The sequence below is a fragment of the Budorcas taxicolor genome, chromosome 1 (genome assembly GCF_023091745.1).
Source record: "Budorcas taxicolor isolate Tak-1 chromosome 1, Takin1.1, whole genome shotgun sequence".
Lineage (NCBI taxonomy): Eukaryota > Metazoa > Chordata > Mammalia > Artiodactyla > Bovidae > Budorcas > Budorcas taxicolor.
In genome coordinates, this window is record NC_068910.1 from 90,893,929 (window position 1) to 90,910,260 (window position 16,332).

General features: G+C 37.6%; 1 protein-coding gene across 1 annotated transcript in view; it reads right to left on the reverse strand.

The window, feature by feature from the left end:
• ROBO1 (roundabout guidance receptor 1) overlaps positions 1–16,332 on the reverse strand; it is a 448,749-nt gene that overhangs the window by 41,625 nt on the left and 390,792 nt on the right. The window contains exons 18-21 of the mRNA XM_052649948.1: positions 14,010–14,207; positions 9,925–9,951; positions 8,476–8,518; positions 910–1,064 (exon numbers count right to left, since the gene is read on the reverse strand). Coding sequence (XP_052505908.1) covers positions 910–1,064; positions 8,476–8,518; positions 9,925–9,951; positions 14,010–14,207 — 423 coding nt within the window. The remainder of the gene's footprint in view (positions 1–909; positions 1,065–8,475; positions 8,519–9,924; positions 9,952–14,009; positions 14,208–16,332) is intronic.

Genomic DNA, 16,332 nt, shown 5'->3' on the forward strand with positions numbered 1-16,332 from the left:
GTAATTCACCACACATATTTCTGAACCCCGAAGACACAATTAGTATTAGCATACTACTACTACTACGTCACTTCAGTCGTGCCCGACTCTGTGTGACCCCATAGACGGCAGCCCACCAGGCTCTGCCATCCCTGGGATTCTCCAGGCAAGAACACTGGAGTGGGTTGCCATTTCCTTCTCCAATGCATGAAAGTGAAAAGTGAAAGTGAAGTCGCTCAGTTGGGTTTGACTCTTCAGGACCCCATGGACTGCAGCCTACCAGGCTCCTCTGTCCATGGGATTTTCCAGGCAAGAGTACTGGAGTGGGTTGCCATTGCCTTCTCCAAGTATTAGCATACACAGCTGCAAAAGGTATATATTTCTTGTATCCTACAAAAATTTACTATTATACAATAACATTTTTGAATTTCAGTTAGCTTTAATTTAAAATTATTTTTTTGCCATCATATAATTATTCTTATTGTTGTTGTTACTGCCATTAAAAATTTGGATCCCTCAGACTATATATTTGTTGGTTGGTCTTTTGATTTGCTTTGCCCTCAAAATCTTTAAAATAAATACTCTAAATAACTACAATCTACTAAAATTATAATTACACACATTTTTATGAGGATAACTACTTCTACATAATTCCATTTTTCCTTATTTGCTATTTATTCTAGAATTTATATCCTCCATTCTCCCTTCACATACTGGGAAACATTTTTGGGTGCAGAGTGAGGTGTGGAGATCTAAGGATGGAGAACATAACTTGAATCAGGCTAATTTGCTAAACAGTGGTTAATATTTCATGAACATATTGATTAAATTTCCTTTCCAACTTAGGGAGAAGAAAAGGGAAGTTATCTCCTCATGGCCTGTTTCTAACAATGCCGAGCTTGTGTATCAAGCTATCTCTGTGCCTCTAACCTGGGCGACTATACGTGGTCAAGTTGCTGTCACTGTTCCCATTGCCTGCCGTGCAGCAATTGATGGAGCAGTCATTGTGATTGTTCCCAGTGTTAGGCCATGTGTCTGCCAGCCATGGCTGTGTGGCAGGTTCACTGATGTTGAGAAGTCCTGGCCTAAAGAAAAAAAAAGCATGTATAAAAGCAAGTGTTATATAAGTAGCAAATAACATTGCCTATTCCGAATTCCAAACCATTCTTCATCTTATTATCCTCACAAATAATTTGGTCAATTATGCTGAAAGATATTATCATTCTTTTTATTTTATAGACAAGGCAAGTAAAATGTAATGTTCTGAGACGCACCTCAGTTTATATAGCCATTACACTGTAAACAGGCAGAGACTTAAAACACTGCAGTTTCTAATGCTTTACTGCTTCTTCAGTCACACACTAAAAACCAAACATGGACTCTAAAAAGGCGAGGTGAGGTGAGGTGAAGTTGCTCAGTCGTGTCCGACTCTTTGCGACCCCGTGGACTGTAACCTACTAGGCTTCTCTGTCCATGGGATTCTCCAGGCAAGAATACTGGAGTGGATTGCCATTTCCTTCTCCAGGGGATCTTCCCGACCCAGGGATTGAACCCAGGTCTCCCGCATTGGAGGCAGACGCTTTAACCTCTGAGCCACCAGGGAAGATTCTAAAAAGGTGGATACTTGTATTTTTCAGTGTTTTAATAGCTTACAGAATACTCGAGTTAAGAGAGTTTGCATTTCTTAGTTTTTGACCCATTAAAAAACCCATTAAATTCCTCACAATTTCATTAAAAAATGGAACAAGCTCTTTACTTAGATAAAGGAACCTTCACAGTAAGCACATTTGCATACTTTTATCCAAAACCATGTCTCAGAGAGAGTGCATCTTGGGCTCTGTGACATTTTGTGGAGAGCCTCATCAGTGTTTCAGTCCACGGTTCTGTAAGCTTGTCAACAATTTCTGATGGTGACAATGTAAAATGCCATAAATCCCTATATAAACAAAAGAAAGCTACTGAATTAAATCTAGTAAAACAGTGATGTCCACTGTAAGAAATATGAGTGTTAATGTTTTTTTTTTGGAACAACAGATGTTAATCCTCTTTCACTCTGTACTGGGAATGCAAAGTACATCAGCAGTTACTAATGGGAAGCCTGAACCACCAGTGCCAGAGGCACAGACATAAGTTCAGCAGTGGCAGTCCTGAGGTCCTCTTCCAACCTTGATTCCAACTGATAATTCAGCAAAAGAGGTGATGATGCAGGAATACTGTCAGATCCACAATAAACAGACCAGCACTGCAGATTCGGAAAAGATTTCCTTCATGGTTTCATTTTCTTTGTTAAAATGTAAAAACCATGCTTCTCATTTAGCTGGGAAGAACCTGACATTTGACTTGTGTGTGTGTGGAATGTGTGTGTGTGTGCACGCTCAGTCGTGTCTGACTCTTGGAAACCCCTACTGGAGCCCAGGCTCCTCTGTGCATGGGATTCCCCAGGCAAGAATACTGGAGCGGGTTGCCATGGCCTCCTTCCGGGTATCTTCCCGACCAAGGGATGGAACCCGCATCTCCTATGTCTTCTGTGCAGGCAGGCAGATTCTCTACACCTAGTGCCACTGGGAAGCCCATCAGAGTCACTGTCATGGTTTCCATTCTGACATACAGTCAACCAAGGAAACTTAAATGCAAATGATGATTACTTGAGGAACAATTCACTTCAAATGAAAATATGGATTTATAATTTATATAACTGTATACCTATGTATGTATTCATGTGTATACACGTATCTGTAATAAAAATGAATACTTACCTTTTGTTTATAATGTGTGAGAAATGACTTCTTTATATATATTATTAACTCCTTCTGATAATCTACAGAGTAGTTACTATTATTATCCAGATTTTACAGATTAGGAAATGGAATTGCCTGAGAGAGGATAAGAAATGTGTTGATGGGTATAGAAAGTGAGTGAGTGACAGAGTTGGGATTCAAATACTGGTAGGTTGTCTGTAGAATCGACACTGCAAACCAGGAAGCTATAAACACATGTACTGAAGAGTGGTTAAATTCCTAAAAACCCTTGCTTCTGCTGTTACTAAGTCGCTTTGGTCGTGTCCGACTCTGTGCGACCCCAGAGACGGCAGCCCACCAGGCTCCCCCGTCCCTGGGACTCTCCAGGCAAGATCACTGGAGTGGGTTGCCATTTCCTTCTCCAAGGCATGAAAGTGAAAAGTGAAAGTAAGTCGCTCAGTCATGTCCGACTCCTAGCCTTCTTAAACATTCCTAATAAAAGGAAGAGTGAGGAAATGTCTGAAGTCTTCAGAATAATGTAAAAACTGGACAAATTCACTGTTAAAACTGTTGATAAAAACGTGCTTTGAAGAGTGATGTGGCTGACCTGTTAAAATTTAAAATATTTAAATGCAAGCTGTATCACAGATATCTGGAGCCTTTGGAATTGATGTTGGGTACAGGAAGTCTGCATCTCGTCGTCTTTAGCTTTTCTTATTTTCTCTTAAACCTAAACCAACTGTGTTATCACTTTTGAAGTTATTAAAAATAAATCTCCATATTTGACACTAGAAATATTAGAGTATGTTTGAAGTACGGGTCAAGTGGAAATTTTCCACAGCTTGACTTACATGGTTCAAAAGGAATAGGTGGTATTTTTATGCTACTATGATTCCCTCAGAAAAGCACTTTTAAAAGTAAATGTTCTGATATCATCAGAGGCTGAAAGAATTTTTCATATGTATCAAGTTTTCCAACAGGAAGTGGGATTAACAATTCACATCCTGGCATTCGGTTCAGACTTGTGTTTGGAATGCTAATTATTTAGTGAAGAAGGTTGAGTCATGATTACTGGCCCATAATGAATCTTAAAATGACATATGTATATTTCAGAGACCTCTAAGCAAGTCAAAGTTATATGTAGTTATTTTTATAAGGGTGTTGGCGTCCTTAAAAACTAAAAATCTCATAAGATATCTTTATGCATTGAAGATGATCTAGTCTGTATGGGACAGATTTAGCTATCCCACAATAAGAAATGAAGCAGAAGCAAAACACAGTGCTGGTTACAGTGATTAATATGTGTTGAACATATTATCTAATGTTACCATATTATAGATATGTAAATACAATCATATTATACATATATTCATGTTAGTTATATTTTCATGTTAATACATCTGAACTTTGTCTCTTTCTTCCTTGTCTTCAAAAAGGTATTATTAAAGAAAGGAAGATACTAGGGCTTGCAAAAACTGTATTTAACTTCCATTTTATATTAAGGGGACAATTTTGTGTCACAAAAGAAAAGAGGAAAAATGAACTTAAATTCAATTCATCTGCTCCTCCTACTCCAGAAATTCTACTCACTCACTCCAAACACACGCACACACACACACACACACACACACACATGCGCGTGCGCAAACAAACCTATTTGAACTCCTAAACCACATAATAAAATACCAGAGGGTCCAGGAGCTGAGGAAAATAGTGAAGGGGCCTAGCAACAAGGGCTGCCTATAGGCTGTCTCCTCTTTCTTTTGACATCCTGAAGAGTTTTGAAGCCCAGTAAGAAGCGAGGGATAGATCTGAAAGTGGCCAGTCCTTTAGAGAGAAGCAAGGCCTGAGTTCTGCTTCTTTCTCACCTTCCGTGGCCAGGAAATGTGCTATTGGCATTCTTGATCTGGTTAGTCTGACTTTCCTACTCTCTTCTTCAGGCTTTCTCTGCTTTTTCCTGGTCTGTGCTGTGGTTTGGATTTTAACTAGCTTTACCAACCACCCCTCCATGACCCCAGAATTGGAGATTGGGATATTTGCAAAAAGGAAAACAAATGAACAGAAATAGTCACTTAATATTTACATGATTCTCACTGGATTACATTGCAAGTCCTTTGTCCTTTTCAAGTTGAGAAGAGGTTTCTTTGCTTAATCGTAATCCTCATTTTCACTTTTCTGTGAACAGCTAATTCACACTTTTGAGAACCAAGAGAGCTCTCTGGTTCTCCTTCTTTCTCAGTCTTCTCCTTTATCAGAGGACAATGTCCAGGGCCCCAAACTTTCTCTCAAGTCATCAAGGACTGAACTGAAATCTGACATTTATTTATTTGGTAAGCCATCCCACTCTTCTTTAGATACTTTTTGGTGATATTTTTAAAGATCAATAACTCATATATTGAATTTATGGATCTAATCTAATAAATTACATTATTGCATTACAAAAATTCATGTATTCAATTATTAATTCATAAATCACATAGGCTCTAACCCTAGGATCTCACATTCTATTGTGGGAAACAATCATTAAAGCCAAGAGTTAGTAAACTATTTCTATAAAGGCTCAGAGGATAAACATCTTGGCTTTTTGAGATATATACTTTTTGTTTCAGCTACTCAGCTCTGTTATTCTAGTGGGAAAGCAGTCTTGGGCAACATGTAAACAAGTGAGTCCGGCTGTATTTGAATAAATCTTTACTTACAAAAACAGGTGGCACACCAAATTCAGACCCAGAGCCATAATTTGCTGACCCCTGATATAAACAAGAGATAATTGTATTACCTCATATCAGGTGCTTGGAGAAGGGAATGGCAACCCACTCCAGTATTCTTGCCTGGAAGAATCCACGGACAGAGAAAGCCTGGTGGGATACAGCCCATGGGGTTGCAAAGAGTTGGACACGGCTGAGCAACTAACACACACACACACACACACACACACACACAATTAGATGCTTAACTGTGGTATTGATATACAACAAAGAGTTCATGGAGGACACAGCAGGTGAACCTCAGCAAACTGACAAGAGGAGGAGGGACATATTCCAGGCTAATATAATAAGGACATATAGAGAATGCAGTATTGGTGACTGTTAGATGAGTTGACAGAGTGGCTTATAGTATGTGGCACCAAGAAGTATGAAGGGGGGCTGCAAGTCCCTGGAGGTTGTGGGCTTCATGTGCATTGCCCAGTTTGGACTTGCTATTTTAAATATGGTGGGTTCTATTGAAAAATGGGATCTTCAGAGGCTCAGAGCCATGATCAATATGTATTTCAAAATTGCATTCCGGCTCCACTGGGCAAGGGGAATTAACAGGAAACAGTGCTAATGAAGGCAGATGAAAGCAAGATTGCTGGGGATGTTTGTAACAGATCAGGTTCAGAAGATTGAACCTGAAACAACACAGTGATAGTGAAAGGAGAAAATGGTAGGATTAAGGAAATACAGTAACAGAGCCAGGAGTGAGGATGATGACATTGCGATTTAGGTGTCATAAACCAGATGTGGTGGGAGGTCCACAGAGGGCTCACAGAACCTGAGAGGCCTGAGGGAATTCAGTGTTTAGGGACACATCAGAGAAGTGAGTACAGGGGTCCAGCTCACTGTTCCTTGTCTTACTATACTGGCTCACGGAACACACATACAGAGAACACACACACACGCTTACAAATACTTAGTAAACTGGATCACGGGACACACATACAACACACACACATTCCCAAATAGCTAGTGAGACCTCTTCCTCATGGCATTCCTGATCCGCTTACCCTGTTCTATTTTTCCAAAGCACCAACTGCTTCTACTATACAGCTGACTTTTAAAAAAATGCTTATTATTAATCTTCTATCTCCCCCACTAAATGTAAGGTTCAGAAGGACAGGAACTTGTATTAACTTTGCTCACTGAAGCAGCCTCAACAACTAGAATAGTGCCTGTCACATTGTAGGTATTCAATAAATAGAGTTGATGAATAAATAAATTTAAAATTGTGTATATAACTGCCATTTTGAGCCCTGACTCTTAATATCTTTATTCAACTGTTGCCTCTATAACATTCTAGCATCTTTTGTCATTTGGTAAAAAGATTATTTCTATTTGGTATTTAAAATAAATCCATTTCGCTGCTATACTATTTTTACATTCAAAAGGTTAATTCTATATGATGATGCTTTCCAAATGGAACTTTGTAATTGTTCAGTCTGGCTGAAGAAACTATCATTTGGTAATGAGAGATCCCTGCCCACCATGTCCTTCTTGATAATTTGGTCTACTTGGGTTCTAAATTCCCTTTGAGCAGGAACCATACTTTATACATGTGTAAAATAAAACCATATTTTATACATGTGTATGTGTGTGTGTGTGTGTGTGTGTAAGAGACACAACACATCTGTGCACATGCCCATGCACAGAGGCTGGTGCAGAACACACAGAAGATGCTCAATAAGCATTTTCCTATGCTCTGATTAATGAGAAAGCTGATGTCTATAGCCATGAATATATACGTGCGGAGAGGTGGTGGTACCATCAGGCATTCCAGATTTATCCATGAGAGAATGTTCTTATGCCAAAGGCTGTTTCATGAATGTCTAGGCTATGATTCAGATAGGATTTCCCTGGTTGCAAAAACATGCCCTGGTTTAATTCCTGAATCAAGTGGATTTATTTCTATGAAGACCCCCCTTGCTGTGGGGTCTTTCAGTGGCTAGCTTTGTTTCACAGGTATGAAAACAGGAAGCCAGCAGCAGTTCCCAGAAAAGAAGAGATTAGTGCTTACTGTTAGATTTGTACAGCATTTTACTAAAGATGGTTAGCAGTTTTATGTTTCTTCTTTCTTTTATCACATTTTGTCATACACTAAATTCAGTAATTTTATCATCAGATGGTATGTTCCTCAGATGCAAGGATAATGTTTCATTTTTATCTTTCCGAGGAGCAACTACATTATCTAACTATACAAAGCAGGGCACTCAATAAGTTAACTGAATTTGAATTATAAAATGGTTTTGGTAAAAAAAAATTTTTTTTCTTACCTCCTAAGCTAGAAGTTGCTGTTTTTGAAAAGAAAGAATTATCTTAGAAAATTCTGATGTTTGGCTCATGTAACTTATACCTTCTTTCAGCCCCTTTCAGGCGACTGTCACATCAATTTGTGATTTCTCTGTGAATATATTAAAGTTCACTGAATAATAATTACCAAAAAGTCATAAATGTAGGATTGAGGTTCATTTTAATTAGAGGGGAAAAAAAAAATCTCCGTGTTAACAAACTACCTAGATTCTCCTTTTATTTCAACATATTTCCCTGTGAATGGAGACTGAACTATGTTGAATTTATAACAAGAGCAAACAAACAGATATAACCTACAACTTATGAGCCAGTGCTGTGTTCAGCAGGTTTCCAAATGAACACTTTTTCTTTGATAGTATCTGTTAACTAGCTATATTTCTTAATCTTCATAAATGCCATCACTTAATTACTTTAACTCTTTTTAATGATTTGCTAAATCAGCAAGTCTGTCTTTTCTGGTTAAAGTGCTCCCTCTGGTGTTCACTGCCCAAGATGCACCAGCTCCAATCGACTGCATTTGTGTGTTAACATGCTTGGTTCTAAAGCAGAGAAAAATGGAGGAGTTCTAAAAGATTTAAACACATTTCACCTTTAAGTTAAACCTTTTAAGCAAAGATAGTGATGTCATCGAGCAAGACAAGAAGAAATATCTGGAAGTTCCCTTAGAATCTAAAAACCAGCAAGATAATTACCTCCCTCCACTGCTCACAGCTTCGCCTCCTCTCTGATAAGTTACTGGAATGTTACAAAAAAACAAAAAGGAACAATTAATAGACATGCTTGCATTTATATATCAAAAGCTATGACATTCAAGAGCATCTTTCTCGAATGGAATGCTTTCTCCCTTTCTACTTAGAAGCATTGCAAACATTCATCACAGGAAATAGATTTCTGATTCAACTAGTATTTTTTAAAGATGGTATAGAATTAAATGTTATTCTTATTTTCTTAATGTGTTAACAAGTTTGAAAACTAAGGAGAAGCAAACTTCAGTATACCCTTATTAAACATAATAACTATTACACATTTGTACATTCACATTCTCAGATTTCTATCTTGAATTTATTATTAGATCATGTAATTTCATGATTTTATATAAGTGGAATCTTACATTTTGGAAAATAAAAACCTACCAGACCATTTCCCCAGAAATATGAGTAACAGTAAGACGGATATAAATGTGAAAATAAACCTTTCTCTCCACACACAAAGCTGTATGCCAAGTTGTGACTATTAATTAATGCGACCTATGTTTTATTGTGGTTTGAGAAAATATTTCTCATTATATTTTCATCAGACATGTATACATAGTGAAAATATATTTTAATGGCCCTGAAAGCATTCTCAGCTTAATAAGTTATGGATATAAAATTTAGCCATGACAAAAAAAGATCTGCACATAGTTGTCAAGGGGTTAAAATATTAGCTTTTCTGTATATACAGACACATTTTCTAAGAACAAATGTGTTTCTAAAAGCTGCCAAATTCTGCTACTTAGAAGAACTCCAAACTGGGAGTCTGTTAAGGAGAGATAACTGCATCCAGTGATTATAATAACTGGATTAAAACCGAGAAAGGAGGACCACAGGTACATTTTTACTAAAGGTGATGTGAAAGAAGAGGACCCTCTTTGAAAGAAACTGAATAGAACAGAATATTAGGACTTGGACTTAGGGAAAATGAAAAGCTTTATCTTTCAAATGTGCTGTGTATTTTGGTTACCTTTAAGAATGTTGATTCTATGAACAGAGAATTGCTTGGGAGAGAAAATTTTGTTGGAAATCCAGAAAGCTTAAGTTAAGGGGGAAAAAAATGCACTGCCAAGTCTAAAATAATCAATTGATCATTAGCATGTTAAATCATGCTGAGGGTAGAAACAGTTTGCCTATCTAATGAAACTCATGCAAACAAGGCTCAGATGCACTGTGGAGTCATGAGTAAACAGCTGCACTGAAGGATGACGAGCAACACCAACCGCTTCTACTCCAAGTGCATGCCGCTATGAGTAAATGAAGTACTGTTTCCATCGTAAGTCCTTTCCCCCCAGCTTACTGCAGAAAATGAAATAAAAACAGCAACACAATAGTATAACACATGCCGAACTAACAAAGGAAAGGAGGAGGGGAAGCGCAAATATATACCTGTTGGTGTGAAGGTAAAAGACGGGACTGAAAAATCAAAACAAAATATAAACCAGTTATTAAGCTGAAGAGAGAAAGGGAACATATCACATTAGTATAAATCAAGCAGACAGCTGAACATAAAACAAATGTAAATAACTAAGCCAGTCGTTCTGACGCTCTGATAGTGAATAAAACCGAATCTGAGGGTCTCTGCAGGTACCATTTCGAAGCATCTGACATTCTAGGATGGGAGGGGGGTGGGGACTGTGCTGGGTTAGCCTGCGGATGACCCCTGCTTTTAGTAATAGAGACTTGGCTCACGGCTTTGGTACAAACAGGAATCCTCTACTATTAATCACTTCCAAACACTGGATAATGGGTTCTTAAACAAGTATTATCAGGGTCTTGCCTAACCTTATCTAGAAATCTGAAAGTAAATGCTTATTAAAGTGGACTAACTAATATAATAGGTGCACGTGAGCATTCATCACCTAGAGAGAGACAGTGATACAGAGAGAGGGAAGGAGAGAGCAAATGACATAAAGACAGAAAGAAAACTAGAAAGAAGACCGAAAGAAGAAGAAAGGAAAAAGACCGAAAGAAAAGGAGGGAGGGAAGAAGACAGAAAGAAAGGAAGAAAGAAAAGGGAAGGAAGGAAGAAAGCAAGCAAAGAAAAAACTGGAACAAAGAAAACCATAAAACTGAACTGTTTGGCTGACAAGCAATGTCTGATGCCTTAATATAAAGAGTGTATTGCTACATTTTTATCATCATAGAAATTGGTGAATGGACAGACTATATAGGGGGTTTTAACTTTAATTCTGCTATTATAGTTTATATCTAGAAGCTTTCTAGAAGTAGGCTGAGCATTTAAAAATAATAGCACATCAAAAGCTAAACAATAGAACAATAATGCTCCTCTGAAAATCTTCACTCTCTGCAGTTATAAATCTTAATCTAATCAATAATGCCTGAAATTGAACTGCAGACCTCAAAAGTGGCATTCTTGCCTCCCCCATTTGTCCTATCGTCTCCCATTCCTGGCTGTTGGATAACACCAGAGTTATTTCCATGACATTTCATAGAGGGAGGAGGCTGACTTTTTTTTGCCCAAGCTCTTCACATTAATTTAAAGTAAACACTGCCCTGGTAAAGAAAGCAAGAGAATCTACATTACTCCTTGAAGACTAAAATTTGCTTTTAAGAAATCCTTAATACACACAAACTAGAATACCGATTACTTATCATGGATCAAAAAGCTGCCAAAAATGTATTTTCCACTTCATATTTGAATGTCTACAAGAAATTTACTTTAGGATTAGAGCACTGGGGTTGCAGACTTGAATGCCATAGCATCCTTTACAACTGTCACTTCTTACCAAACCATTTTATCTCTGAGCATACTAGGAAGGAAAAAAAAAAAAACAAAACTCTCAGTGCTGGGGATCCAGTTTATACACTGTCTTCTTTCGCTGCATAGCAGTCTGTCTTAAGAATTCTATTGTGTTTTCTTTCAGTCAGGTCTTTTCAGAGAGTCAATGTAATTTAGCTACAATCAAAAATTCAGAGCAATAGTAACTTGTCCTCATAAAAAATATAAAAGACATACATTTGAAAGTAAAGGTACTCAAGCAAGAATGGAGTGCCTGAACATTAATTTGCAATCACAAGGACACAGGGGAAAAATGAAAGGTCCTTGTCAGTACTCCTAGCCAACTGCTAACCTCAGTTTAAGGAATGGAAGAAGAGATGAAAAGAGGTCCATCTAAATGAAATTTTTACAGCTGGTTCACCAAAGGACAACTTAATTCTCAAAGCTTCCAGTAATAAAATAAATCATTTTATCCAGTGATGCTGGTGCACTATGTGGACAAAGGGTACAAGCAGAGGGAATACCTACAGATAAATGTAGGGGGAAAATGTTAAAAATGCTCACTATTACCCAAAGTCAAACCCTGGCTTGATGTTTCATAGGGCAGTAGGCTCTTTCACATGGATTTCTTTTAAATATTTCACTTCATTTTTTCTTAGGCTGACCAGCATTGTTTCAGGCACAGTCAATTTAAGATTTCAGAATTCACTTTTTAAAATTGCACAGAACCAGAAATACGAAAAAGTGCCAAAAAGGCAGAGTGAGGAAAGCAGAATCAAATGCTCACCAATTACATTTGTGATTATGTTCTATGATTTCTGCTTAACACGAGCTAGTTAAAAGGACAATATTAGTGTAATAGGTTTTGCAGAAAGAGCGCATAGGCATTTTCAAGCATGCTTACAGTGCATTAGTAAGAGAAAAGAAACATTTCAGAAGGGAAGAAGGTTTCATGTCACATATTTAGGTTTCAAAACTAGAGAGAGCATTCCATTGTTACAACTGCACGGCTATCACACTCATGGTAATAAAAATTATAAAATTCCTAGAAACTCAAAAGATTCTATATCTAGATATTAGTCACTTTTCCTCATTCAAATGGGATTTCAGAACACAACACCCAACAGCCCGCCCGTGCCCTGCTCCACAACACACAGACACCCACAAACCCCTTCTCTGCCTTATTTTTGGGGCAAAGGTTTTATATGGTAATGCGTGGCCCTGACACTGTTCTTTGAATGTGCGATGAGCACTTAGTCTCTTCGCAGTAACCTCTCAGTCCCCATTTTCCATTTCACAGGCAGGGATACTGACATTTTTGTTTTAATATTGACATAGGACACATATCTGAAAAAAACATATTTAAGGATGATAATGCTAAGGCAAATGTGTGTACATAAGGAGACTGCTGTGGAGCCATGGGCCAGAGGCACGTTCATCGATTTCCACAGTGTGGGTGATGAATTTGTGTTGACTTTCTTGCCAAGACCCCTTGTGACCGAGAGCACAAATATTTTAGACTGCTATCTCAGACTGTTTCACAAACTCAGAGGGATAGTAAGTAGGACTTTTCATTGAGAAAAGGTCTAACTAGCTCTAACAAATTCTGACTTTGCCATATCAATGCTCAGAGAAATGGCATGGCCAAGCCACATGAGAAATGTTCATTTAGGAAATATGTAGACAATTTTTTTTTTAAGGAGCGTGATGGTGGGAGTGGGTATTTACTAGTCATCCTCTTTAAATCTGCTTTGCAGCAAAAGTATTGTCTTAGACTTATAGACCCTATAACTAGGGTGGATGTATATCCTGTCATCCAAAAACCAAGACAATTTTGAGACCCAAAGGAGCACTGTCAATAATTTAGTTGGACTAAAGACATAAAGTGGGCCTGTGGGCTGAAAACTTACAATCACCTTGTTGATAGCCCAGAGTTGATGAAGATATTTGAGGAGAGAAAGGGAAAAGGATTATCTGTCTGAGAGTAATAAAAAACTCATCAGGAAATGAAAAATATGAACCACCAATCTGCAGACTTAGAGAATATGTGGAAAAAGTGTCTGCGAATTCTTCAGCTTATTTGACTCATCCATAAAGTTATAAATAATTTTAGCCAAATAAACTTTAACTGCAGATACATTTTTAACAAAATCATCGTTGTCCATCAACAGTATATACGTAGTCAGCTCTGCAACTTTAAACATAACAATAAAAAAGTACTAAGTGTTCTCTCTCTGCAAACTGAAGCACATTATTCATTCATGCATTCTATATTCACTAAGAAACAATTATTTTATAAATAATCAGAAATACAATTATTTATAAATAATCTCTTTCGCTTCACAAAGGGGAATGATGCTCCCTTTAAAGTTGTATGACAGTCCAAAGCTTGGATTTGTAATTCCTGAGACATGGAGATTAAAAATTTTCCTCCAGGATATAAAGCAATAAAGTAATTCCCTAAGAGAACAAGGGAGTGGTATTACTACCAAGTGAAGACCTACCCTGGTGAAATATATTTTAAAGAAATTGAGCTTGAAACAGATAAGTCCTATTGTAGTACTGATATCCAAGTGGAGTTTATACCTAGACATTGCAATAAAATAAAAGCCGTTTTGTAAATTTTTATATTTTAAAATAATAATATAGGATATATAATCAAGAATAACTTAGAGTCATATATTGAAATCAAGAGATATGTAAAACATGAAAAATTTAGGAAAGGTAATACCTTTTCTGATACCCGCGTAAGTACTAGCCAGCCCATTTCTCTTCTTTCGGTGTCGATAGAGCCAGATGCTAAAAACCATAAGGATGATCCAACAGGCAGCCCCAATTCCTGCGATGAATGCCGGCTGCTTCACTACGTCTGAGATTTGCTGAGCAAGGCTGACTTGGTCCTCAGGTGACACGGGGTTTCCATGAGAATCTGAAAAAGCCATCTTTGGGTTCATTGGGGTTTAAAACGCAGTGAGACAATAAGCACATGCTTATATACGTAAAGTGGCCATCATTATGTTGTTAATTTTTGGACAATAACTTCTGCTTTTCGTTGCAATGTGCACCATGGTCAATTAAAAGAGTTCATGGGATTTGGGGCAAGATTATATTCACTTTATTTATTTGAATTCAAAACAAACACAACAATTTTACGGAACATATTTTAAAACAAAGATAATAGCCCATAATTCCTATATTTTGCTCCAGAAAACTGGAGTTCACCGATGGGATTTTCAGTGCAAACTGAGATAAAATACAAATTACACTTCTAAAAAGTGAAATACTTTACCCCAAGAATACAAATAAGGAGTATTGACTTGTTTAGTTGCTAAGTTGTATCTGACTCTTTTACAGCCCCATGGACTGTGTGTGTGTGTGTGTGTGTGTGTGTGTGTGTGGATGTGTATTGGCCCCATGGACTGTGTGTATGTGTGTGTGTGTGTGTGTGTATGTGTATCGGCCCCATGGACTGTGTGTGTGTGTGTGTCTGTGTGTGTGTGTGTGTATCTCCTCTCGCCCACCCTTGAATAGTCTAAGACGCTTAACTACCTCAGAAACACATTATTTGGAACTATGTTCAGAAGGGTCTATAAAAATTCAGGATCATTAAGAACCAATGAAAAACTGAGATTTTGTTATCACTGAAGGAACTATGAAAAAGTCTTTTTAAAAAAAGTGGAATTTTTATTTTTATGTTTCTGGCCACACACCATGTGACTTGTGGGATCTTAGTTCCCCAGCCAGGGTTTAAACCGGGGCCCTCAGCAGTGACAGCGCCGAGTTCTAACCACTGAGCTGCCGTGGAACTCTTAAAGAAAACTTTCTTTAAGACAAGAACCATGGCCAGAGACAGCTATAAGAACGTTAAATATGGACAAGATTATCAAGTGTCATGAATAGCGGAAAAGGCTCCTATTTTCTCTCAGCTATTTTGATTCAAGAATTTAAGACTGATGGACTTGTGGCTATTGAAATTTACTTGGTTCACACTTACGTTTCAACCTACTAAGAGACTCCTGGCTCAAGCCCACCATTTTACCATGTCACACCGAGCAGACTGCCAAGTTTATAGAAGTCTGGAAGCTGTTCCTCTGCCGTCAAGGAATAACCTACTTTGTGGGCACTAAGTGATGCCAGTGCTGAGGATGCCCAGCGGCAGAATTCTTACTATCTGTAAGAATTACTTACTATCTGTATCTGCACTCTTAATGTTCTTCCCCTATAACACCTGGTCAAAGGGGAAGGCGTTTGCCTATTTCATTAGAATTGGTGCTTTGTTACAATTGTTAAATCACTTGACTCTAAAATTGTTCTGCTAAAACCACCTGCTTTAAAGTAGAAACATTTTTTCCAGTCCAAAACTTTTTTTTCCAGAAAAATAATTGGAATAACTCATTGTTTATGAATAATACTTCTCAAATACAAAAAATATAGTTTTTTTCTTATTAAAAGATATTGCTTTCTGATAAGACACTGGCAGGTAAAATAGAAAGCATTCCAAGGCTAAGGAAACAACCATAGGAAAATAGTCTTTTCTATATAGGGCTAAATTGCTACTCGTGTTGTATATGGGTGTGTTTTTATTTATCTTTTTCTTAAACAGAATTCCAGATTTCATTCTATAGGGTCAAGGCTGAAAAATCTATTTTTACAAGCAGCCTGCCTTCAACTGTTTCTTGACTGAAAGTTTCATTTCATGTTCCAGACTCTTTTATCTATGGTTATCCTAAGAGCGCTTCATCCTCGGTAAGTTCACCAAGTGGATCTATTCTTTTTATTGCTAATACACCCTTTGTATCTGCTAGGTTTATAGATTTCATGGCTATTTGCACAAAGTTAAGTTGGGTGGCTTCAGATTTTATGAAAACAGCTAAGAGGGGTTCCATGCAGGCGACCAGATGGGCTTAACAGAATAAAGTGCGGTGTGACTAATGAATTAAAATGGCCCTTCTGTATCTCAGTCTTTGTCTCACTGCAGCTGAGGCTGTATTAAGATATGGAAAACTGGCACACATTTATAATTTCAAGAAAATCAATTTGATCCTTAAATCCTA